This window comes from Podarcis bocagei, assembly GCF_964188305.1.
Source record: "Podarcis bocagei genome assembly, chromosome: 18".
Taxonomy (NCBI): Eukaryota; Metazoa; Chordata; class Lepidosauria; order Squamata; family Lacertidae; genus Podarcis; species Podarcis bocagei.
In genome coordinates, this window is record NC_138144.1 from 5,966,786 (window position 1) to 5,993,447 (window position 26,662).

General features: G+C 51.7%; 1 protein-coding gene and 1 long non-coding RNA gene across 6 annotated transcripts in view; both read right to left on the reverse strand.

The window, feature by feature from the left end:
* Window positions 1–13,756: 13,756 nt before the first annotated feature.
* Window positions 13,757–26,662, reverse strand: part of SEMA6B (semaphorin 6B) — a 179,670-nt gene continuing 166,764 nt past the window's right edge. For all 5 annotated transcript variants that reach the window (XM_081177665.1, XM_081177666.1, XM_081177667.1 and 2 more), the window contains 3 exons: window positions 26,259–26,336; window positions 22,652–22,710; window positions 13,757–21,273 (listed from right to left, as the gene is read on the reverse strand). In XM_081177665.1, the coding sequence (XP_081033791.1) occupies window positions 20,255–21,273; window positions 22,652–22,710; window positions 26,259–26,336 (1,156 nt within the window). In that variant the 3' untranslated portion in view covers window positions 13,757–20,254. The remainder of the gene's footprint in view (window positions 21,274–22,651; window positions 22,711–26,258; window positions 26,337–26,662) is intronic.
* The window catches only part of LOC308577810, a 132,738-nt gene continuing 119,832 nt past the window's right edge, over window positions 13,757–26,662 (reverse strand). The window contains exon 2 of the long non-coding RNA XR_014003708.1: window positions 13,757–16,684. This is a non-coding gene — a long non-coding RNA (uncharacterized lncRNA). The remainder of the gene's footprint in view (window positions 16,685–26,662) is intronic.

Genomic DNA, 26,662 nt, shown 5'->3' on the forward strand with positions numbered 1-26,662 from the left:
TAAGACATTTATTTCTTTTTTGTTTAGGCCAGGCATCCCCAACCTGCAGCCCTCCAGATGTTTTGGCCTACAACTCCCACGATCCCTAGCTAACAGGACCAGTGGTCAGGGATGATGGGAATTGTAGTCCAAAACATCTGGAGGGCTGAAGGTTGGGGGTGCCTGGTTTAGGCAAGCTTCCCCAGCGGAGCGGGGGCACCGACTTGTTTCATTTTTGTTCTCGCTTTTATTATGTAAGGTAAAGGTAAAGGGACCCCTGACCATTAGGTCCAGTCATGGCCGACTTTGGGGTTGCGACGCTCATCTTGCTTTACTGGCCGAGGGAGCCGGCGTACAGCTTCCGGATCATGTGGCCAGCATGACTGAGCCACTTCTGGCAAACCAGAGCAGCGCATGGAAATGCCGTTTACCTTCCCGCCGGAGCGGTACCTATTTATCTACTTGCACTTTGACGTGGTTTCGAACTGCTAGGTGGGCAGGAGCTGGGGCGGAGCAACGGGAGCTCACCCCATCGCGGGGATTTGAACTGCCGACCTTCTGATCAGCAAGCCCAAGAGGCTCAGTGGTTTACACCACAGCTCCACCCGCGTCCCTTTTTTGGCAGATGCAAGGACTCTCCCTGCTGTCCAAGGCTCCTTCTCCGCCAAGCGATCTGAGGCTCCTCCATATTGTCTATCTATGCTCTTCCTCCTTCATACCTCTTTGGGTTCTGGGGGACCAGGCAGGAGGGGAGCTGGTCTCAGAAGGAGAGGGAGACCCCCTGGTTTCCGGACCAGCCTGCCTCCTCTCCGCCTCCTGGTTCCCCTCCTCTGCTGCCTCCGATTCTGGACTGCTTTCTGCCACAGACTCTTCCTGTTGTCCCTCCAGCTTCTGACACCTCCAAGTCTTTTCCCTCTGACCACTCGCCGTCATACCACCGCTACTCCCCTGACTCCGAGCCTTCGTCCCTTGGGGGTTCCCCACCTTTCCCCACCTGATGCCCCCACTCCACTCCTCTGCTTCCAGTCAGTCCTTGACACCTCGCTTGATGGGGCTCCTCAGTTTTGTGACAGTTGCAGTGGACGTGGGGTGGCAGCGGGACGGCTGCCGCAGACCATTTCTTAAATGCGCCAAAGCGACGACAACCCGGCGCTATCCAGTGTCTGTCCTTCGAGGCTGGCGAGAGGCGAAAACTGCAGCCTCATTGTGCCCTAATAGGCTGTAATGTTTGCAATCTAAATACGGCGTAATAGCAGCCAGACGCTCTGAGATGTTTATTGTACACAAGGCTCATCGCAACCGTGTTCGGCCTATTTATTACATCGCCTTTTAATGCCGGATTCCAAGAGACACCTGGGGATGCCGGAGACTTAATTTATTCCCGCCGTGCTGGGAGAGGGGAGGCTGACCGTCTCTCTCGGGGAGGGGGCTGCGCCAGGAGAGGTTGGGGGTCCCCATCGGTCCAATTGGCCTGCAACCCCCCTCCGCTCCAACACACACAGTTGGCTTCTAGATTATTAACGACTTTGAGAACGGTGGCATTATTAGGATTCATCTTTGCTTAGAATCCTGCTGGGTGGCGGCGGTTATCCAACCAACCAATAAAATCACTAATAAAAACAAAATAAATAGCTCGCTCGTCGCTCTTTTGCTGCCTGCTTCGGAATCAAGGCAGTTGAAATAGCACCAGCACCAAGAATGCCTTCAGCTGGAAGCCCAGAGGAGCCCCTATCTGGCCCAGGAAAGCCTAACTCCCGTCATCTGTGCCCTGGCAACCTCTAGGTTAGATTAGGTAAAAGGTAAAGGGACCCCTGACCATTAGATCTAGTCGTGGCTGACTCTGGGGTTGCGGCGCTCATCTCGCTTTACTGGCTGAGGGAGCCGGCCTACAGCATCCGGGTCATGTGGCCAGCATGTCTAAGCCGCTTCTGGCGAACCAGAGCAGTGCACGGAAATGCTGTTTACCTTCCCACTGGAGTGGTACCTATTTATCTACTTGCACTTTGACGTGCTTTCGAACTGCTAGGTTGGCAGGAGCAGGGACTGAGCAACAGGAGCTCACCCCGTCACGGGGATTCGAACCGCCGACCTTCTGATCAGCAAGTCCTAGGCTCTGTGGTTTAACCCACAGAGCCACCCGCGTCCCACCTAGGTTAGATTACTGCAGCACATTATATGTGGGGCTGCCTTTGAAGACATATTCGGCGTCAGAGGCTCCCCACCCCTGCAATACAGAGCTAAGATGGTCTAATGCGGGGAATAGGAACCTCTCCCCCCCCTGCAAATGATCCCTAAGTGTTCTGACAGTAGGTGGACACAGGGCCCCCACATTGGAGATAAAAGTTTCATATGCACAAAATGCTATGTTTGAGTGCATTGTATTTACAATGCTGCGCAGTTAACTTTGCATTCAACGAGAGGTTTCACTCTGGCAAATGCGGCAGGAAAGGTTGGGTATTTCTGCTACGGTCTTGAGGTCAACTGATGACTTAGTCAGATAGTTGTTTATTTCCTTGGCATCTGATGGGAGGGTGTTCCACATGGTGGGTGCCACCACCGAGAAGGCCCTCTGCCTTTCCCCCTGTAACCTCACTCCTTGCAGGGAGGGAACCGCCAGAAGGCCCTTGGAGCTGGACCTCAGTGTCCAGGCTGGACGATGGGGGTGGAGACGCTCCTTCAGGTATACTGGGCCGAGGCCGTTTAGGGCTTTCAAGGTCAGCACCAACACTTTGAATTGTGCTTGGAAACGTACTGGGATCCAATGTAAGTCTTTTACGACCAGTGTTATATGGTCCCGGCGGCCACTCCCAGTCCCCAGTCTAGCTGCCGCATTCTGGATTAGTTGTAGTTTCCGGGTCACCTTCAAAGGTAGCCCCACGTAGAGCGCATTGCAGTAGTCCAAGCGTGAGATAACCAGAGCATGCACCACTCTGGCCAGACAGTCTCCAGGCAGGAAGGGTCTCATCCTGCGTACCAGATGGAGCTGGTAGACAGCTACCCTGGACACAGAATTGACCTGCGCCTCCATGGACAGCTGTGAGTCCAAAATGATTCCCAGGCTGCGCACCTGGTCCTTCAGAGGCACAGTTACCCCATTCAGGACCAGGGAATCCCCCACACCCACCCGCTGCCTGTCCCCCCAAAACAGTCCTTCTGTCTTGTCAGGATTCAGCCCCAATCCGTTAGCCGCCATCCATCCTCCAACCGCCTCCAGGCACTCACACTTCCGAAAACCAGCTGCTGGAAAACCACAGGAGGGCGAGAGTGTTGCTCCCTGCATCTAGCTGGCTGCTGTGAGAAGAGAAGGCTAGACTACATGGACCATTGGCTTGGTGCAGCAGGCTGCTCTCCTGCACTTATGCTCAGCTCGGCACATGAGCAATGCTTTGGAGGCAGCTGGCGAGGCGAACATTCCCATTCCCTAATGATTCGTGTTGCAAGTTGGACTGTTGGAAGGTATGTGTTTGAAGCCAGGGAGGGGGCAGGCTGGATCTGGTCTGATGGCACCTGCAACCGCCTGCGATGCCCAAATTAGTTTCCAAGAGCATCTGCAAAGGCCTGCTCCAATCCATCCCACCGGCCCGTTTTTTAGCAACGCCCTTCCCTCCCAGCACTCTGACGGAAGGAGAGAAGGACTCTCCCTTGTCCTCCATTTATCTCCCTCTCATATTGTTCTGCGACTTGCTAATTGACAGCTGGGGGGATAAAAATAAAACTAAAACCCCACAAGATATTTTCAGCTGGTGGTTCTTTTGTGTTTTTGGAACACAAAACGGTTGTCCCCTCCGGCTTACGTGTAACTCACGCCTGCTCTATTTATTCTGCTCTCCTTTAAAAAAACCCAACTATTGTAATTATTTAAATTTATCTCTTCAGGTTAATCTCCTCCAAAGCCTAGTCACAGATCTTCCTACAGACTTTGCAGCAGCCGAACTAATTGGCAATTTCGAGAGGCAGCGAGGAAGGAGAAGAGCTGAACGCCCCTGGGTTAAGCTGACATTCTTGCTTTTTATTTTATTCTGTTTTGCTTTTTACAAAAGGTGACTGCAGAGGAATAAGAACCAGGGTATTATAGGGGGGTTGCCACCTTTTGGGGAGCAAGGGTGAACGTAGCCTGGTCTTCTCTTGCACCTTTTATCTGCAGTCTTGTGCACAGGAGCTAGTTTTTACAGCATAAAGGTAAAGGGACCCCTGACCATTAAGGTCCAGTCGTGACCGACTCTGGGGTTGCAGTGCTCATCTCGATTTATTGGCCAAGGGAGCCGGCGTACAGCTTCTGGGTCATGTGGCCAGCATGACTAAGCCGCTTCTGGGAAACCAGAACAGTGCATAGGGAGGGGGAAAACATCACCTTCTCCTTTCTGCACATCAAACTGCAGCCACAACTTTGGTAAGCCCTAGACTTAAGCCTTTCCCAGTAGTGATGTATGGAAGTGAGAGCTGGACCATCAAGAAGGCTGATCGCCGAAGAATGGATGCTTTTGAATGATGGTGCTGGAGGAGACTCTTGAGAATCCCATGGACTGCAAGAAGATGAAACCTCTCCATTCTGAAGGAAATCAGCCCTGAGTGCTCACTGGAAGGACAGATCCTGAAGCTGAGGCTCCAAGACTTTGGCCACCTCATGAGAAGACTCCCTGGAAAAGACCCTGATGTTGGGAAAGATGGAGGGCACAAGGAGAAGGGGATGACAGAGGACAAGATGGTTGGACAGTGTTCTCGAAGCTACCAGCATGAGTTTGACCAAACTGTGGGAGGCAGTGGAAGACAGGAGGGCCTGGCGTGCTCTGGTCCAGGGGGTCACGAAGAGTCGGACACGACTAAACGACTAAACAACAACAAGACTTAAGCCTTGCTGCTTTCATTCTACAACTGCAGGGTGCAAGCCCACAAACCTTTCCTGGGTGCAGAATGCAGCAGCTCCCTCAGTTTTCATTCCTTACCTTTTTTATTCTTGTTTTGGGAAAGTGTCTAAGAGAAGGGGGAAAGGTGGAGAAATGCCAGAGGTGGAAGAGATTGAACAAGTTGCCATGTTGAGCTTTTTAGGGGAACATTATTATTTTTTTTAAAAAAATTATTAGACAATTTCAGCATAACAAATCAGTCCAAATAATCAATCACATTATTTCTCTCCCCTCCTTCCTCCCCAACCAAGGACTTCCCTCAGCTCCCCTCTCTGATTTTTTTGCACATACAGAGGTACCTCGGGTTACATACGCTTCAGGTTACATACGCTTCAGGTTACAAACTCTGCTAACTCAGAAATATTACCTCGGGTTAAGAACTTTGCTTCAGGATGAGAACAGAAATCGCGCGGTGGCAGCAGCAGGAGGCCCCATTAGCTAAAGTGGTGCTTCTGGTTAAGAACAGTTTCAGGTTAAGAATGGACCTCCGGAACGATTTAAGTACTTAACCCGAGGTAACACTGTATTGTTCTCTACATGTTATAAAATTATATCTATCCTTGCCTTATCTATCATGTGTTCAACTAATAAATCTGTCGATGTTTATTCAAAACCTGCCAAGGAGTCCAGATCATTTTGTTGTCTTTTTAGGTAAATTGTAAAAAGTATCATGTAAAAAAATAATAATCATCATTTAAAAAATTCACAAAATTTTAAAAAATTTTACGAATTTTAAAAATGATTATTCTTATTTTTTTACATGATATAGAGCCCCTTGCCATATGCATCCGGGTTTTCCTGAACGCTTTGACGAAAACCGCGCTTCCAATTCCCGGACGTACGACAGCCCTACTTCACAAAGCAGTTATGTCTATAGTATATATTTATGTACGCCGGCTCCCCCGGCCAGTAAAGCGAGATGAGCTCCGCAACCCCAGAGTCGTCCATGACTGGACCTAATGGTCAGGGGTCCCTTTACCTTTACCTTTAAGCTGCCCAGAGTGACTGGGGCACCCCAGTAAGATGTGTGGTGTGTAAATAGTAGCGCTATCATTATGGAATGGGGCGTCCCTATTTTCATCGGAGAAATGTTGGAAGGTGTGAACTGACACAACTTTGAGAAGACATCTGAAAGCAGCCCTCTGTTCAGGGAAGCTTTTTACTGTTTGAGGTCTTACTGTATTTTAATTCGCTGGAAGCCGTCTGGAGTGGCTTGCGTAACCCAGTCAGATTGGGGGCATATAAATAAATCATCATCATCATCACACAATTCAAAGTGTTGGTGCTGACATTTAAAGCCCTAAACGGTCTCGGTCCAGTAGACCTGAAGGAGCGTCTCCACCTCCATCATTCTACCCAGACACTGAGGTCCAGCTCCGAGGGCCTTCTGGCGGTTCCCTCGCCACGAGAAGCCAAGTTACAGGGAACCAGGCAGAGGGCCTTTTCGGTGGTGGCGCCCGCCCTGTGGAACGCCCTCCCGCCAGATCTCAAAGAGAAGAACAACTACCAGACTTTTAGAAGACATCTGAAGGCACCCTGTTTAGGGAAGCTTTTAATGTTTGATGCATTACTGTACAGTGGTACCTCTGGAAGCGAATGGGATCCGTTCCGGAGCCCCGTTCGCATCCTGAAGCGAACGTAAGACGCGACTGTGCATCTGTGCATGCATGGGTCGCATTTCGTCGATTCTGTGCATGCGAGTGATGTCATTTTGAGCATCTGCGCATGCGCGAGCAGCAAAACCCTGTTACTTCCGGGTCACCGCAGAGCGCAACCCGAACATGCTTAACCTGAAGCGTATTCATCCCGAGGCATGACTGTATTTTAATATTTTGTTGGAAGCTGCCCAGAGTGGCTGGGGAGGCCTGGCCAGATGGGCAGGGTATAAATAATAAATTATTATTATTATTATTATTATTATTATTATTATTATTATTATTATTATTATTATTATCACCACCACCACTGCTGATGTACAGGGAAAGCGTCAAGTGAGCAAAATCTCAGAGCCCCTTGTCTTCCCGCAAATGCCTGCTACTTCTCTCATTGAGATCCTGGTCTGAATTTGGGGGAACAGGGCGATGTGTTATGGCAGAGACCCTCCCCTCTTTTCAGGAAGATGAGAGTGGAGGCTAGCATTTGCTTAACACCAATCTACAAATGGCTGACACTGAATCTGCTCCCCCGAGGGATAGCCCCACTGATCCTCTGCGGCCAATTCTAGTCAGGCTGGCAGACAGCAGTTCTCAACACCCTCCAGAAACTGGGTTTTGCCCCTCAAGCCCTTCTAATCCTGGGCTTGGGCCAGGCAAAAGCCATGGTCAGGCAAAGAATATTAGATACCGAGAGACAACAGGACTGCTCAAGGTGCCCCGACTATAAAACTGGAGAAATTGAGAGAGATATAGCCGCACCGGCAGCATATCTCTTCTTTCTCATATCTAGAAATGCAAGAAGGGCTTTTACACTCGCCAGAAGTGCGGCTCTTCCCTCGCCGGTCCTGGATGGAGCCTTTAGAAAAGTCCCCTATGCCCAGAGACTTTGCACCTGTCCATTGGGAGAGATAGGAAGCCCAGAACACTTGTTCTTTAAATGTCCCTTTTACGAAGAGGCACGTAGTAAGATCATTGATCCCCTACGGGTAAGGCTTGGCGACCTCCCGCAAAAGCAAAAATTTGACCTTTTGCTGTTAGGCAAAGATCAGAAGAAGATCTGGACGGTCTGTGTACAAATCTGTGTACAAATAGATAAACTAATAGGATATGAATTTGCTGAACCAATTCTTAAAAGGGATACAAAAAAGGGAGGCGTGAGGAAGTCAGGAAAATAAGTTAACTAAAGATGTGAAATTAAAAAAGAGGGAGTTTTGTTTTCTTTTATATGTGTTTTTTCTTCTTCTTCTTTGTGTTTAATGTTTGTATTTTTGTATTTTGTAATTTTGTATTTTTCTGTTTTTGTATTTTTCTGAACTTTTCTATTGATAAAACTTAATAAAATATTAATAAAAAAAATCAGAAGAAGATCTGGACGGTCTGTGTACAAATCTGTAGGCGCAGACCATCGCCCAACTCAAAATAGTCCGGCATGAAAATCCCCAAACTCTGTTCCATGGGTGACTCTGAGTCAACTCCCTGGGAAAACAACAACAACAACAACAACAACAACAAAGGGTGATGTGTTATGGCAGAGACACTCCCCTCTATTCAGGAAGAGGCGCCTGGCTTGGCTCCGGGTTTTGCATCCTCCTTGCCCAGGGAAACTCGTTCCCGAGCTGCCCACCCACCTGCTAGAGGCTGGCTGCGACACAGAAAAGAACGAGGCGAGGGCAGCTTGGCCCTGACACGGTCAATTTCCTCCCCATTAGATTCAATCAGCTTTATTGGCACCAAGCACACAGCAGAGCTCTGCCAAAGCGAGGCGGAGGTGAGATCCAACACCAGGCCTCGCTTCCGCGGCAGCCAGATTCTGGGCCACCCGTGTCTCTTCCCGCACGAGCTGTCAGACAGCTCTCCAAAACTAATGGCGGCAATCTGTTTCCTCCCAGAGACCCACACGAAGCCCGTTGCAAGCAATGCCTACTGCTCAGTTCCTGTTGAATTGCAGGAGTTGCTTCTGTTAACGGAGAAATCCAAGGGCTCCCTTGGACAAAAAGCAAGGACACCAGTCAGGCATACCAGAGCAAAACAGCAGCCAGTAGGCTTGGTCTTTATTGAAGACTATCGCAGGAGGGCTCAGTTTCTTCTGTTAACGGAGAAATCCAAGGGCTCCCTTGGGCAAAAAGCAAGGACACCAGACAGGAATACCAGAGCAAAACAGCAGCTAGTAGCCAGAAGACTGTCGCGACAGGACTCCCACCTGCCACCAGGTGGAACAAGATGGAAGCCCCAAACAAAGGAGAACCCAAACTTTTATTAGCTGCTAATCCCCATGGGATGCGGGCGGCGCTGTGGGTTAAACCACAGAGCCTAGGGCTTCCCGATCAGAAGGTCGGTGGTTCGAATCCCCGTGATGGGGTGAGCTCCCAGGGTCGCTGGGGAAACCCATCCGGATGGGCGGGGTATAAATAAATTATTATTATCATTATCATTAGCATAAGCATAAGCATTATCATCACTATCAAGTTATATTATGTTATATTATCATCATCATCATCATCATCAGTCTTTCTCCTTGGGCCTGCCCCCACCTGGTAGGCTCCGCCCCACTCGGCTCAGGTCCCGCCCTTAACCCCGATGACTCCGCCCACAATGCCACACTTAGGTCCAGCTGGCATCTTCTCCTCTGGAGCAAATTAAGCACTGCGCTCATGAGCCCTGAAACAGAGCCGAGGATAATTGGAAATGGATATTTATAATAATAGGTTAATATATGGAGTAAGGATAAAATGCTAGAGGGTAAGGATTTGCTGAATTTAATATCTGAACTGGAATACAAAATGGGAGGTGTGAGGAGGTCAAGAAATTAGTGAAGAAAACATAAGATTTGAAAATATTAATTCATTTTTAGCTTTGTCTTGTGGCTTTCTCTCTTCTTACTCTCCATCTTTTATTTCTTTCTTTCTACCTTTCTTTTATCAACTGTTTTTCTACTGTGTATTTTTATTTGTCTTGTTTTTGTAGTTTAATTGTTTAAACGTTTAAATGTTGGATTTTGTTTTTATTGCTTGTGAAATATTAATAAATATCATTTTTTTAAAAATGAAACAGAGCCGAGGAGAGGAGTGGGGCTGGAACCTCGACCTCTAGGCTTCAAGTGGCTGTCCTCTCGGGACCGCCAACATGGCCAGGAAGGCTGCGGCCTCTCTGGGCAGAAGAAGACAAGATGGATGATGAGTCATCCATGTTCAGGTCTGTGTGTCATCCTGTTATCTCAGAGTGCTTTAGAGCAGTGTTTCCCAACCTTTTTTGGGCAAAGGCACACTTGTTTGATGAAAAAAATCTCGAGGCACACCACCATTACAGCCCCGTGACGTCAGCGCGCAGCGTCACGCCGGGAGGGACGCACGAAAGTGTAAGTTTCAATTTTTTCCCCTCCCCCTTGCCGGGGAACCTCCAAGCTTTGGGGGTGGGGGTGGGGAGGAGGCAGCAAAGCGAGGCAGGAAGGAGAGCGCGGCTTGGCTGGGTGAGCTTTGGCAGGGGCAGGGAATGAGAGCCGCGAGGCGGGCGCTGCGGACGGAGGCGCTGCCCGCCGAGCTCGCAGGCAGCCAGGCAGGCAGACGGCGAGAGCCCCGCGCTGGGCGGCCTCTCCTCGCCGCCGCCGCCCCGCCTCTCGCCGCCCGACTCGCCCGCCTCCCTCCAGGCAACATCTCGCGGCACAATAGTGTGCCGCGGAACAGTGGTTGAAAAACACTGCTTTAGAGAAAGACAGAAAAGTGGAGAGGCATCCCGTAGGCGTTAATTTTGACCCCCTCCCCAAGGCCTGGCTCCCTTCCAGAGCCAGTATTTGTTTCCTGCTTGCTGTTTCAATTAGATTGCATGGGAGGAGGACAACAGAGGTCCAGGAATGGGAGGAGGGATGACTGGGTAAGAGGAAGGAGGCTGCCTTTGGTCAGATAAAATAAAAAAAAATCCTTCCAGTAGCACCTTAAAGACCAACTAAGTTAGTTCTTGGTATGAGCTTTCGTGTGCATGCACACTTCTTCAGATAAGTGAGTCTTCCATCCAGACAGGCCATTGTCACATACAGTGGTACCTCAGGTTACAGACGCTTCAGGTTACAGACACTTCAGTTTACAGACTCCGCTAACCCAGAAATAGTACCTCGGGTTAAGAACTTTGCTTCAGGATGAGAACAGAAATCATGCTCTGGCGGCGTGGCAGCAGCGGGAGGCCCCATTAGCTAAAGTGGTACCTCAGTTTGGAAACAGTTTCAGGTTAAGAACGGACCTCCAGAACGAATTAAGTTATTAACCCGAGGTACCACTGTACTGGGGACGCGGGTGGTGCTGTGAGTTAAACCACAGAGCCTAGGACTTGCCGATCAGAAGGTCGGCAGTTCGAATCCCTGCAACGGGGTGAGCTCCCGTTGCTCGGTCCCTGCTCCTGCCAACCTAGCACTTCAAAAACACATCAAAGTGCAAGTAGATAAATAGGTATCGCTCCGGCGGGAAGGTAAACGGCGTTTCCGTGTGCTGCTCTGGTTTGCCTTCTGGGTAGTGGCACTTGCCCTGTGGAATGCCCTCCCATCAGATGTCAAAGAGAACAACAACTACAGTGGGACCTCGGGTTACAGATGCTTCAGGTTACAGACTCAGCTAACCCAGAAATAGTACTTCGGGTTAAGAACTTTGCTTCAGGATGAGAACAAAAATTGCGCAGCGGCAGAAGCAGGAGGCCCCATTAGCTAAAGTGGTGCTTCAGGTTAAGAACAGTTTCAGGTTAAGAACGGACCTCCAGAACGAATTATGTACTTAACCCGAGGTACCACTGTATAGGGGAAATAAATCCCTGTATAGGGGAGCTTTTTAATGTGTAATGTTTTATTATGTTTTTATATGCTTTGGAAGCAGCCCAGAGTGGCTGGGGCAGCCAGTCAGATGGGTGGGGTACAATTATTATTATTATTATTATTATTATTATTATTATTATTATTATTATTTTGGTTTCTTGTTTTCCCAACCTTGCCCACATTTCTGCACCAAGTATGCGAATCCCTCACGAAAGTTCACAAGCAGCTTAATACAAATGTCTCCTAAATACAGTGGTACCTTGGTTTAAGAACAGCTTAGTTTATGAACCACTTGGATTAAGAACGCTGCAAACCCAGAAGCAGGTGTTTTGGTTTGTGAACTTTGCCTTGGAATAAGAACATGTTCCGCTTCCTGTTGAGTGTGTTCCATTTGTAAATTGAGCCCCCCGCTGCTATGGGAAAACATGCCTTGGTTTAAGAACACTTTGGTTTAAGAATGGACTTCCGGAACGGATTAAGTTCGTAAACCAAGGTGCCACTGCATAAGGTGTCATTTTTACGAAAATGCACGTTATTGCCAAGTAAACTTCCCTCCTCAAATATAATGCATTTTTGTATGTCGTTTTCACAGAGAAGTGCATTCTTTTGCCCTTACAGTGGTGCCTCGCAAGACGAAAAGAATCCGTTCTGTGATTCTCTTCGTCTAGCGGTTTTTTTGTCTTGCGAAGCAAGACCATTGATGGATTAGAGGATTAGCGCTGTTAGCGCTATTAGCGGCTTTTAGCGGCTTATCAGCTTATCGGATCAGCTGATAAGCGGCTTAGCGGCTTAGAAAAAGGGGGGGGGAAAGGAAAAAAACCCCGCAGGAACTCACAAGACATTTTCGTCTTGCGAAGCAAGCCCATAAGAGATTCGTTTTGCGAAGCACCTCCAAAACGGGAAACCCTTTCGTCTAGCGAGTTTTCCGTCTTGCGAGACATTCGTCTTGCGGGGCACCACTGTATTTAGAATTTTGCACACATTGCTTGCTCGGGGAACCGCGTTGCAAAATTTGGAGAAGTGTGAATTTCAAAGGAAGGCCTTGCGCTTCCCCTCGCCCCTTGTTCCAGAAAGCGCAAATTAAATGCCAACTGAATTTGATTCCCCCCCCCCGCCATCTCTGTTGCTTCCAGCCTTACCTGGCAGGCGATGCTCAGCTTTCCCAGCCAGAGTTGCAATTGCCTTAGGTGTTGCAATTCCCGACGTTTTCGCTCCAGCTCCGAGCGGCATGTTCCCTCTCCGCAAAACGCACAGTTTATTGTTGCACATTGTGTCTAAATTTATTGCTGTGCATTGTTTTAATTGTCTGTTTTAACCATATTTGCACATCAGTTTCTAATGTTGTGAGTGTCCTCTATTTCAGAGGCTTCTACTCTGCAACCTCTTATAGTTGTCTTAACTGCGAGTCTTTTAGTTCTTACGCTCTTACAGTTGTTTTAACTGCATGTTTTTATTTGTTTTTAGTTTTTATCTGTTTTAATCCATCCATCTGTTTTTATCCATCCATTATCCGTGTTTAATCTTGTATTTTATTCAGATAATCTTGTATTTTATTCTTGTATTTAATTCTTGTATTTATTCTTGTATTTTATTCTTATGCTTGTTTCTTTGTCCTTATTTGCTCCAACATTTATCAGTTAAAAACAAAACAAAACCAAACCCTAACTGCTATTTTATTTATATGTTTGTTTGTTTTTTTATCCTGGTCTGTGACCGTAATAAAGTTCATTCAAACGTTACGGAAATTACGGGGGGGGGCACATCCTTAAAGTTAAATATTACAAATATTATGCCTGAATGTATCCTTTCAACTTGACAGCTCAGGGAAGTTACCTAGCTTTAAAAATAATATAAAATCATCTCCTTTCCCAGTTTCCTCCATTCCAAAGCTTTTTTCCCCTTGAAAAGGGACTCCAGGAAGTTCCCAGAGGTGACAATTTCTGGGCTCATTGTTAGCCAAAGGAAGCCAAATCTCATCACCTGACTCGCCTCAGGATCCAGACATGCAAAGGAACTTCTATTGTACTTTTGGGTGGTGGGTACTTAAGACATATTTGTCTATGCTAATCTTATACCTGAGTCTTGCCCCGCCATGTCTGCTTATGCAAATCTTGTACCAAGGACTGGTCTGGACATGTTTGCCAAGGTTAACCCCTCCCCTTCGAACTGTATTCTGGGATATGGTGGGAAAGTTTTAAAGGTCTTTGTCACCCCATCCTCGGGGTTCAAAATTTGCTCTTTGAACCTATTGTGCAATAAACTTTGGTCTACAGCTATTTGCTCCGGTTGGCTGGAATCTTTCCTTTATTCCGCAGGGCTCTGCCCGACGGGCTAGGTGACTGAGCAGCCTCACACCTAGATTTTTCCTTAACACATTCAACGCACAGCCTTTCAGAAAAGGGAAAAGGACGGACAGAGAGCCGAGAGCCGTTGTAAACAAAGGTTTATTGGAAGGGAGATCATCTTTGTTTCTCCAGAGTGATACAGAGGAGTTTGTACTGCTGTTGCATGCGGGAGCTGCACATAGTTAAAAGATGAAAAATCACCGGGGTGGGGGGCAAAGGTCACGAGAGAACTTGCGTCAGACTAGCCCCCTTGTTATGCACATGCTACCCACGCCCTATTTACAGTGTGCTTCTCTTTCTTTCTCGGGGGGGGGGGAGTCTTTGCCCCATGGAGTGGGTGGGAACCAACCGTTCTGCAGTTCCCCTGACACAGCGGAGTCCCCCCCCCATCTCTGCTTTCCAAACCTAGCGGCAGACCCCTTCTGCTACCCCAACAGCCTCTCCAAATCTACAGCTTCAGGAGCCCCCCGACCCTCGGAGCAGGAATAACATGGAATCAGGAACGCACCCCAAACCTCGACGTAATAAAAGAGGGAGCAAAAGATTCTCCCTGCACCCGCAGGGCAGGATCAGACCGAAGTTGTCTGGCTAGACCAAAACATTCACCGTAGTGTGTCTCGGAGACCCACAAGGGGCACACAATCCACACGTCCTGGCTGTGGGTTCTGCCCCCAGGGCAGGGGCGTTCGGTGCCCCACAGGACTGGCGCCGGGGAGACCTGCCGTATGGGGAGCCAGCGCTAAGGGCCAGTGCAAAAGGCTCAACTCTGTGTTTGCCCCCATCCTTCTGAGTTCTGCAAGGAGAAACACTGGGACTCAGGGGAAGGCTGGCAGCTGATATGTAGGGGGCAAGTGGTGAATGGGCCAAGGATTTGCCCCCTCCCCCAGGCCAGCCTCCCCTGCTTCGAAGATGCGCTGCCTCCGAATGTGGAGGTCGCAATAAGCAAGTTCGAAATGTTTGCCCAAGGACTCCCATCGCAGAGATTTCAGAATGGGCTCGACTCGGTAGCCACACTGACAGGCCGCCGGCCCTGCGATATCAGGATTCCAGTACGGATTTTAAGCTGTTTTCCAACCGGACAAATTCCCTCGGGCCGCCCCCCCCAAATTATGGAGATTTCAGTTTGTCGGTGCTGCACCGACTCCTACAGACTTTCGCAGTTCCCAGGAGCGGAACCGGTTCAAAGCCAGTTGATGCAATTGCGCCTTGTCAACCCAAGACTCAAAAACAAAACCACTTCTCTGTTTTGAAAAGGCAAAGTGCTTCCTGCCAATGATGCCTCCCGTTACAACGACCTTGTAAGGTAGGCCGGAATCGTTATTCCTTGTATCACACACGGGAGCGGGGGCCAGGACCAGGAGGCACCCCCCCAGTGGGAACGACTTTGTGCTAACTCTCTGCCTTCTGTGAGATCAGGAACAAACCCTCGCCTTTTTTCCTTCGGAAATTTTGAGGGCTGTTTCAGGCAGATTGTTTTCTCCCTCTGCAGGTGTCTGCAAACGACAGACAAACCCATCAGGTGTTGCTTGTCCTCCCGCGAGCCAAAAACCGCACCTGTTGGATTTCCGCCTGCAAGTCCTGAAATGCCACTTGAAAATGGCAGACCAAGGAAATCTACAATGATGCTTACAACTCTTTCTCTCCAATACTTTTTCCTCCCCACATTTCCTTTAGCTACTTGCAAAGGCACTGAACTGGGGGGGGGGGGTTTGCAGCAAATGTGGGGTGTGGCAGAAATCCACGAGGGGCAGCTTTTCCTGTTGAACTTCTACCTGCTAATCAGCTGAAAGAGCCCTTGCTTGCGGCAGAAGGGAGGGAGGCGACTTCGAAAATGGCGTGAGAGCGAAGGAAGGAAGGAAACTAACATTGGAATGGAGCCTCCTCGCCGCCCCCAACTTGGGGGTCGCATCCATTGTTAGTCATATTCAGAGCCGACCCACTGAAACGAAGGGGTAACGGAGGCCCATAAATTCCAGCGGGTCTACACTGAGTAAGAAACTAAGTTGCTCATTTAGGTCCCGTCTGCACCATATGTTTCCATCACACCGCTTTCCCCAAAGCTTCCTGGGACCTGTAGTTTGTTAAGGGTGCTGGGAATTCTAAACTACAGTTCCCAGTTTTGTTGGGGGGGGCACAAGCGGTCACACCCTGACTTGCGTTGGGGGGAGAAAACTGGGAAGGGAAGACTGGAAGTGTGTGTGAACTGGGGAAGAGGAGTTAAGGGAAAGAGAAGCTCTCTTGTCGAAGCTTTGTTCTTTGAGACCTCCTCCTACAATTGTCCCCCCTGTAAGGTTTGGGGGAGACATGGGGTGTCAAGCTTGGGGGTACCAGTGAGTTCATATGGCCATGATTCCCCCCGCCCCAACATATCCTGCAAGTGTCCCGATAAAACGAGACATCCCGTTTTTTTTCCTGTGAGAGTGGCCATTTGTTAGTGCCATGATCTCCTAAAAGAGTGTGTTTTCTGGAGCCGCGACCTCGCATGGTACCCCAAAACATATGTTTTTAGGCCCTGCGCCTGAAAAAATGCTTTGGAGGGGCTGGGGGGGGAATTGGGGTGTGAAATCGCACAAGATCACAGCATCCCCAAAAGGCCGCCATTCTCATGATAAAAAGCGAGAAGACAGATGTCCTGGATTTTGCCTTGTTGGAGGATATGCAACGATGCTCCAGAAGATGGCTCAACTTTCAGGCTGTTGTGAGGGAGGGAAACGAACGCCGTCACCACGAAAATTCGGAAGTGTCCGTATTTTTATAGTACTTCCTGCCTTCCTCCCGCTGCCACGCAACAAAGCTTGGAAAGTCAATTTCTAGGTGGGGGAAATGGCTGCCAGCCTGAAAATGGAGAGGTCATGCTGTTTCTGTAGTGGTCTATTGTTGATAGCCTTCTTGATGTATAGAAGTGAGAGCTGGACCATCAAGAAGGCTGATCGCCAAAGAATGGATGCTTTTGAATTCTGGTGCTGGAGGAGACTCTTGAGAGTCCCATGGACTGCAAGAAGATCAAACCTCTCCATTCTGAAGGAAATCAGCCCTGAGTGCTCACTGGAAGGACAGATCCTGAAGCTGAGGCTCCAAGACTTTGGCCACCTCATGAGAAGAGAAGACTCCCTGGAAAAGACCCTGATGTTGGGAAAGATGGAGGGCACAAGGAGAAGGGGAGACAGAGGACGAGATGGTTGGACAGTGTTCTCGAAGCTACCAGCATAAGTTTGACCCAACTGCGGGAGGCAGTGGAAGACAGGAGTGCCTGGCGTGCTCTGGTCCAGGGGGTCACGAAGAGTCGGACATGACTAAACGACTAAACAACAACAACATTGTTGATAGCAAAATGGCAGCCTGTGGTCCAGGGTAGACATCGTTGGTGTCCTTTGTTGGAGCATCTGCCTAAGGATTCCTATTTGTGGTTGAGTGGTCAACTCCCCTCTACTAAAGCTGTCCCAGGGAAAAAATAAATTGCTTTGCCTGTGTGTGGAATGGTAGCAGTGGATGGTGAATTTGAAAGGAGCCCTGCGGGGTTGCAGAAAGCAACCTATTCCCCTTTTTGCTCGTCCACAACCTCAAGCGTCTGGAGGTCTCTAGACACACAGATGCTCCAGGCAGCTGCCGTAGTTCGTTGGGAGAAAACGTCGAGCTATCAGCCAGATAAAAAACAAAATACGTTTCAAGAGGGGCAACAAACCAAATTTTGGACAGGGGGGGGGGGGGAAAGAACGCTATGTTTGTAATGTTAATAACACCCTTGGAAGTCCACAGATGCAGTCGAGTCATTTCAGCGTAAGAGCTTGAAATATGACAATGAGCAAACCTGTTCGGCTGGCTGGTCCTGGGTTCGAATCTCAGACACGTTCTGCGTTTGCTCGTAAGGGGAAAAGGCTGGCTGGGTTTTCCTGGGAGGGTTCGTCTCCCAGTTGGGACCACACTGGCTTGGCAGGGGGGGCAGGCCTGGTCCCTCTGCCTGGGACCGTGGGAGATGCTGTTGCCAATCCAAGGATGGAAAATGGGTTCTGTCTTTGCCAAATCAGGGCCTCAATTGCAAACAGCGAGTTCCCTCTTTAGGATCTCTGGCATGTCTGCATCTGGGGTTTTTTAAGAGTGGGGGGAGGAATGGGAAACGAAAAGGATGCTCAGCTGACCTCCCTACCCTAGAGTTGCAACCCAACAGCCTAAATTTTGCAGTCAAGAAGACAGCTCTGCTTAGCCATTTCTTTGGAGTCCCATGGACTAAGGCCCGGGGGCCGGATCTGGCCCAATTGCCTTCCCAATCCGGCTCACGGATGATCTGAGAATCAGCGTGTTTTTACATGAGTAGAATGCATCCTTTTCTTTAAAATGCATCTCTGGGTTATTTGTGGGGCATAGGAATTTATTCTTTTTCTTTCTTTCCAAAATATAGTCCAGCCCCCCACAAGGTTTGAGGGACAGTGGACCGGCCCCCTGCTGAAAAAGTTTGCTGACCCCTTGGACCCTAGACCGGGGAATTCCCCAATTGCTCCCAGGCATACCCCAAGAAATAAACAAATTAACTAACAGATATTGTGGCTTAAAAACCACCCAACCTGTGAGCCCTCTCTGTCTCCGCACAAGCCCCCACCTCCTTCCAAACAGCTTTCCCACGACTTGTGTGTGCCCATCTCGACACACACACCTGCGTTGGATTATTCCGTGGCTCCCGATGCTAAAAAGGCTTAGCAGAGTTGTGTGCCCTCAAAAGGAATGTTGCCTGTTGCATCTCAGAACGAGCCCCTTTCCCGAATTTCCTTCTGCCCCGACAACAGCTGCGCCCACGTTGAGGGACTGACAGGAGAAAGCTGAGCGCTTATTTTGGGGAAAACGCTACCCTAGATTGTGTAAACACAGCGGAGATCGCCACGTCGGACTTGGTTCATCTGCAATTGATTATCTGGGGGGGCTTCGCATATAGGTGGGTTGTAGGTGCGATCCACACACTCTAGAGAAGGGCAGAGTTAAACCACCCTCTTCAGACTCTGATCCATTTTCAAATCACAGAAGAGTTTTTGTGGATGTTCCCCATGACACAGCATTTCCTTAAGACAGGGGTCAGCAACCTAACGCCCATGGGCCAAAAGCGGCCCACAGGGGTTGTTTAACTGGCCCACAAACTGCCCCCAAACTGAGCCGCCCGCTCAGCGAGTCCCTGCGTGCTACGCTAAACTGGCACAGCGTGGTACAGGGACTCGCTTCCGCGGTGCCGGAAATCGCATCTGCGCAGACACAGACGCTGGAAATCGCATCTGCACAGATGCAAATGCTGGGAATCGTGGGATCCGGCCCATGGAGGGATCTCTGCTGGAGTAAACCAGCCCAGGTGAGATAAACCTTGCCGACCGATATGGCGTTAAATGCCACGATCTACACTGAGGCAGGCCAGGCTTAGAACGGTGAGGGATTAGCGCTGACACTACAAATCAAACCAGTTATGGACCCTGTGAATATTGTCCTGACTCTTGAACTGAGGCCGTCCGCACAGATTCATTCCCAGCCATCTTTGCCCCCCGTCCCCCAATCACAATCCTCAGTATTATTTAAACCAGGGCTTAACTTGAGCAGGTGTCAAAATGGCCTGAAACCCTGCAGCGCCAAGAACCATGAAAAAGAGGGGCTTTGTTTGACACCCTGAAGTTGCTCTTCTTTCCACTGCAGCCGCTAGCACCGTTAGAATCGCAGTGGAAGGGACCCCGAGGCGCCATCTTGTTGACCCCCCCACCCGGCAATGCCGGGATTTGCTTTCCCAGTGCATGTAGAAAGTCTTTACTGTCCTCTCCTTCTGAGAAATTTCGAGAGGCAAAAAGGCAATCCTTGCCGTGCCAGAGTAGACGAACAGCTGCTCCCGAACCATTCCTGCCTGGCACGAGCAAGGATTCGTGTTTTGTGCATGTGCAAGCGTGTAAGTAACACACCAGAACCTCACCAAACAGGTAGAGGAAATCAGATGGAAACGAAGGAAGGAATGCCAGCCCCCCGTTTTGCTTTTTTAAACGCCTTTCATAGTCTGGCACCACCTTCAACCACTTGGGAAGAAACTGGGGGCAATGGATAGGGAGATTCCCCACACCCCGTCCCTGACCTTTGAAATTTCCCTGGCGACTGACGTTGGTTATTATTTATTTCGCAACCATCGTTCAAAATCCTGCCCCCCTTATTTCCGCGGCACCTTTGCGAGGAAGGGGCGGAGCCGCACCCGAGGCCACCCCACGCCCCGCCTCTTGGAAAGGAGGCAGAGCGTCGCGGGAGGAAGAGTCCAATGAGGAAGCACCCGGATGAAATAAACCCCAAATCACGCACACGCACGCACACACAGAAGAGGTCACCCTCCCTGCTCGTTTTTTTTTTTTTTGCCTCAAGCAGCATCTCCCGAGTGCCCCCCTCTCCCCAATAATCCGTACGCCTGGGAGGTTGGGGGGGAGCACAGGTCCTTCTCCTCCCCCCTCCTCAGGTGGGACCCAGGGTCTTGCGTTGTCCTTTTCCTGATCCGCTCTTCCTCCGTGCTGTGAAACCCCGCCCCTTTTCGAAGGAGGGAGGCCGCCGAGCCAAGCCACGCCCCCTGGGCTGGTCCCCCTATTTGACAGAGGAGGCAGTCCGCTCCACGCCGCTGTATTTCAGGAGGTGGCTGAAGTCCGTCAGGGTGTGCTGGGCCCCCAACGTGGGTCCCCGCGCCGCCCGGGCGTAGGCCGCCTGCCCTTCCCCGCTGTTGAAAGTGTGGGTGCGCTTCAGTTGCGCGCTCGCCCTGCTGGCCGCATTGTTACTATTCGAGTTCAGCTTCTCGGGGTTCCACGGGGCGGGGTCCCCCGTCTCCCCGCTGGGGGCCGACACCACCCGCCGCCGCTCGGGGCTGCCGTGCGGCGTGATGGGCAGCTCTCCGCCGTAGGAGCTCCGAGTCCCGCTCGGCCGGTGCGTGGGCGGCGCTTGGTGCTGGTGTTGTTGTTGTTGTTGCTGCTGGGCCACCCGCGCCCCCTCTCCGGCGCTGACCGGCAAGTACCGCATGTCCAGTGAGAGGTCACTGGCCTCGTTCTCCAGCTCTTGGTCCATCAGCATGGAGTGGCAGGAGATGGGAATCACGCGGCCCGAGCCAAGGTGGTGCGAGGGCACGGCGGTGTGGCCGGCGTGGAGGAGGATGACCGAGGAGGGCGGGTCTCCGCTGCGCAAGGAGGCGTTGATGAGATTGTGGCTGTACTCCCAGGTGCAGGGCTTGGGGCAGCGCTTCTGCTGCAGGGGGGTCTGCTCCGGGGTGGGCAGCACCCCGGAATCCAGGTCGTGTTGGCTGACCTTCACCAGCCCTTTGGGCCACCCGTTCTGCATCAGCGGGGCCAGCAGGTTCTCGGGCTGCCCGCCGGGGCCGCCCCGGGAGCGGCGCTCGCCCAGCCGGCTGACGCTCACCACCGACTCGCTGTGAGACAGGATGTTCTCCTTGTCCTTGCGCCGGGCCAGCTCCTTGCGGTCTCGGTGCCCGATGAACCAGCACACACTGAAGCCCGAGATCACGGCGCCGATGACGAAGGCCGCCACGGAGGAGATCACCAGCAGGTTCACCGAGACCAGGCCGTCCGGCTCGTCCACAAAGCTCTCCGTCAACAAGCCTGCGGGAGGGAGGGACAGCGTTAGCTGGTGGGTTGACCGTGAGTGTGGATGTGCCGGATCTGTTATCATAGAGTTGCAGGGTTGGAATGACATAATAGGGGGGCGGTGTCAGGGAATGGTCTGGATCTGAAGATTGGGGGATCCGATTATCTCAGAAGAGGAAGGGGAATATTTGCTTCCCCCTCACCTCCACCGTTTTCAGAAGCAGAGAGAGGGGCAGCCTCAGACACAGAAGCCAAACAGATTAGAGAGGAGTTACCCAACTACGAGATAATGACAGGAGAACCAGAAGGGAGGGGACAGCTAGGAGAGACGTCAATCGAGAGTATGGGGGACCCCTCTCTCCCTAGACTCGGAGGTCTGGACATATCAGAGAACAAGGGAGGCAGCAAGAGGGAGGAACTTCCTGTCTTGCTGCGGAAGTCGGAAGTCGGGGTTAGAGTGGGCAACCTCCCTTCCCGTGGAGATCTGTGTACAGTCGTACCTTGGTTTTTGAACAGCTTAGTTCTTGAACGTGAGGGTGTGGCTACTGTCACATGCTGACAGCTACTAAGAGCCACAGGTGAGAGCTGAGTGCAGGGGCAGTGGCGACGGTGGGGGGGGGGAGGGGAGAACCATTGGTGGACAAACTAGGTAAAAGTTAAGGTAAAGGAGCCCTGGGTGGTTAAGTCCAGTCAAGGGCGACTCTGGGGTTGCGGCGTTGATCTCGCTTTCGGGCCGAGGGAGCCGGCGTTTGTCCACTGACAGCTTTCTGGGTCATGTGGCCAGCAGGACTAAACCGATTCTGGCGCAATGGGACACCGTGACAGAAACTAGAGCACATGGAAACGACATTTACCTTCTCGCCACAACTATGCCTATTGATCTACTTGCACTGGCGTGCTTTCGAGCTGCTAGGTTGGCAGGAGCTGGGACAGAGCAATGGAGGCTCACTCTGTCGTGGGGATTCAAACCGCTGACCTTCCGACCAGCAAGCCCAAGTGGCTCAGTGGTTTAGACCACAGCTCCACCCGCATCCCCAGAAGGAGCACAACGTGTCCCCCACCAGCAATATTGGCCCTCCCCATACAGCCCATCCATTCTGCTTAATACATATGGCCCCTAATGGCCTCATCTGGGAAAACAGGGGCCAGGGCTGTCTAGGTCACATCTGCACCATGGATTCAAAGCGCTTCCAAGAATCCCGTCATTTAACCCCTGCAGGCCTACAATGCCAGCACTCTAAAAGCTCCCAGCATTGTTTGGGGGAAAGCTATGCACTTTCAGTGTGTGGTGTGGGAGTTTGTGCGGCCGTGGTGAGTTTGTGGCAGGATCCGAGCAGCGGACTTGCCCAGCCGCCCTCAACCCCAGAGCCAGGAAAGGTGGACAGGCACACACCTTCACAGTCGCCAAGGTGAGAGGTCTTGCCTCCGATGATGTCCTGCTCGAACGCGACTCTGCAGCCGGATGAAGGGTGGAGAGAGGAATAACAGAGTTAGATAAAGAGAAAGGGCGGTTTCTATTAAGTGAGTCTGTTCCATGCAGGACCTCTGAAGGGTTCAACTTCTGTTGTTACCGTATTTTTCGCCCTATAAGACGCACTTTTTCCCCTCCAAAAATGAAGGGGAAATGTGGGTGCGTCTTATGGGGCGAATGCAGGCTTTCGCTGAAGCCTGGAGAGCGAGAGCGGTAGGTGCGCACCGACCCCTCTCGCTCTCCAGGCTTCGCGGACCTCTCCTCAAGCAGCGGGAACGTTCCCACTGCTTGGGGAGAGTTGCCGGCATCCCGAAGCCTGCAAGCGCTGATCCCAGCACGTGCAGGCTTCGCGGATCTCTCCCCAAGCAGCGGGAACGTTCCCACTGCTTGGGGAGAGTTGCCGGCATCCCGAAGCCTGCAAGCGCTGATCCCAGCACCTGCAGGCTTCGCGGATCTCTCCCCAAGCAGCGGGAACGTTCCCACTGCTTGGGGAGAGTTGCCGGCATCCCGAAGCCTGCAAGCGCTGATCCCAGCACGTGCAGGCTTCGCGGATCTCTCCCCAAGCAGCGGGAACGTTCCCACTGCTTGGGGAGAGTTGCAGGCATCCCGAAGCCTGCAAGCGCTGATCCCAGCACGTGCAGGCTTCGCGGATCTCTCCCCAAGCAGCGGGAACGTTCCCACTGCTTGGGGAGAGTTGCCGGCATCCCGAAGCCTGCAAGCGCTGATCCCAGCACGTGCAGGCTTCGCGGATCTCTCCCCAAGCAGCGGGAACGTTCCCACTGCTTGGGGAGAGTTGCCGGCATCCCGAAGCCTGCAAGCGCTGATCCCAGCACGTGCAGGCTTCGCGGATCTCTCCCCAAGCAGCGGGAACGTTCCCACTGCTTGGGGAGAGTTGCAGGCATCCCGAAGCCTGCAAGCGCTGATCCCAGCACGCGCAGGCTTCGCGGATCTCTCCCCAAGCAGCGGGAACGTTCCCACTGCTTGGGGAGAGTTGCCGGCATCCCGAAGCCTGCAAGCGCTGATCCCAGCACGCGCAGGCTTCGCGGATCTCTCCCCAAGCAGCGGGAACGTTCCCACTGCTTGGGGAGAGTTGCCGGCATCCCGAAGCCTGCAAGCGCTGATCCCAGCACCTGCAGGCTTCGCGGATCTCTCCCCAAGCAGCGGGAACGTTCCCACTGCTTGGGGAGAGTTGCCGGCATCCCGAAGCCTGCAAGCGCTGATCCCAGCACGCGCAGGCTTCGCGGATCTCTCCCCAAGCAGCGGGAACGTTCCCACTGCTTGGGGAGAGTTGCAGGCATCCCGAAGCCTGCAAGCGCTGATCCCAGCACGCGCAGGCTTCGCGGATCTCTCCCCAAGCAGCGGGAACGTTCCCACTGCTTGGGGAGAGTTGCAGGCATCCCGAAGCCTGCAAGCGCTGATCCCAGCACGCGCAGGCTTCGCGGATCTCTCCCCAAGCAGCGGGAACGTTCCCACTGCTTGGGGAGAGTTGCAGGCATCCCGAAGCCTGCGCGCGCTGATCCCAGCACGCGCAGGCTTCGCGGATCTCTCCCCAAGCAGCGGGAACGTTCCCACTGCTTGGGGAGAGTTGCAGGCATCCCGAAGCCTGCGCGCGCTGATCCCAGCACGCGCAGGCTTCGCGGATCTCTCCCCAAGCAGCGGGAACGTTCCCACTGCTTGGGGAGAGTTGCAGGCATCCCGAAGCCTGCGCGCGCTGATCCCAGCACGCGCAGGCTTCGCGGATCTCTCCCCAAGCAGCGGGAACGTTCCCACTGCTTGGGGAGAGTTGCAGGCATCCCGAAGCCTGCAAGCGCTGATCCCAGCACGTGCAGGCTTCGCGGATCTCTCCTCAAGCAGCGGGAACCACCGCTGGGCTCCCACGGCTTGCAGAGAGCTGCCTGTTTGGGGGCTGGGGTCGGGGGAAGCTCGGGCTGCCCCAGCCCCGCGCCTGGGGGGGAAATAATTTTTTCCCTTTATTTCCCCCCCAAAAAACTAGGTGCGTCTTATGGGCCGGAGCGTCTTATGGGGCGCAAAATACGGTATGTTGTTTTTTAAATTTTAATTTATACTTTTCAAATTTATACATTTCACCATTGATTTTTTCTGGGGGGTATGCAGGGGTACACCCCCCCTAAACATTTTGTGAATCTTTGTAAAAGTAAAGGGTAAAGGGACCGCTGACCATTAGGTCCAGTCGTGGCCGACTCTGGGGTTGCGGCGCTCATCTCGCTTTATTGGCCGAGGGAGCCAATACAACTTCCGGGTCATGTGGCCAGCAGGACTAAGCCGCTTCTGGTGAACCAGAGCAGTGCACGGAAATGCCGTTTAGCTTCCCGCCAGAGCGGTACCTATTTATCTACTTGCACTTTGACGTGCTTTCGAACTGCTAGGTTGGCAGGAGCAGGGACCGAGCAACGGGAGCTCACCCCATCGCGGGGATTCGAACCGCCGACCTTCTGATCGGCAAGCTCTAGGCTCTGTGGTTTAACCCACAGCGCCACCCGCGTCCCTGTGAATCTTTGTACTTTTGTCCATTTACTGTATTTATTTTCCTCGGTTTGAACTATAAAATGGTGATTTTCTTGAGTCAAAATGAGAGTACAGTGGTACCTCTGGTTGCGAACGGGTTCCATTCCGGGGGCCTGTTCGCAACATGAACAGAATGCAACCCGTGTCTGCGCGTCTGTGGGTCACGATTTGCCACTTCTGTGCATGCGTGTGACGTCATTTTGCGAATCTGCGCATGCACGAGCGGCAAAACCTGGAGGTAACCCTTTCCGGCACTTCCGGGTCGCCGCAGGACGCAAACTGAAAACGCACAACCGGAAGCAAACGTAACATGAGGTATGACTGTACCCCTAAACATTCTTAAACATGTTTACCGTATTTTTCGCTCTATAAGACGCACCAGACCACAAGACGCACCTAGTTTTTGGAGGAGGGAAGCAAGAAAAAAAATATTCTGAATCTCAGAAGCCAGAACAGCAACAGGGATCGCTGCGTAGTGAAAGCAGCAATCCCTCTTGCTGTTCTGGCTTCTGGGATAGCTGCGCAGCCTGCATTCGCTCCATAAGACGCACACACATTTCCCCTTGCTTTTTAGGAGGGAAAAAGTGAGTCGTATAGAGCAAAAAATACAGTAAATCTGACGACTCCTCTTACCAAGATCCTGGATGACCCAAGCTTCCTCTGCTCTGGTCAGAGTGGGAGAATCCTGGAGCAACTTCAGAGCAAAGTGGGTCCCAGAGAACAGCCTGTGCGCTGTGGGGCAGCCCCCCCGAACCCCATGCTGTCCTACACCCTGGCGGAGCCTTGCCCCAGAGCAGAGGACCCGCACCCCACCCAAAAGCAAACCCTCTACCCACAGACACGCTCCCTTTTGACATGCACCCATACTTTTATAGCCTCTGTGGGGCAGGTGTAGAAGCTTCTGTAGAAGGAGAAGCGTAATCCTCATCATCAGCCGCGCCCCCCTAATCATCATCATTATTATCATCATCATCATTGAGGGGCATTTGCCACCAGATATTACCTTGTGCTCTGTTCCAGGAAAATACAGGAGCCTTCTGGCGTCCAGCCACAGTATGGATCACGGCTTCCCAGGCAGTTTCTGAAGGGCAGAAAGGAAGACGGGTTTTTTTGGGAGTGGTGGTCAGTAAAAACACACAGAAATTGCTAGAGAACCATGAGGACGTAAAAAACCAGGAATCCTAAAATCACTGACTAACAACAACAACAACAACAACAAGAATTTATTATTTATACCCCACCCATCTGGCTGGGTTTCCCCAGCCACTCGGGGTGGCTCCCAAGAGAATTAAAAGCACATTTGATGAGAGGATGTTCCAAAGGGCAGGCGCCACCACTGAGAAGGCCCTCTCCCTGGTTCCCTATAATCTCACTTCTCACAGTGAGGGAATCTCCAGAAGGCCCTCG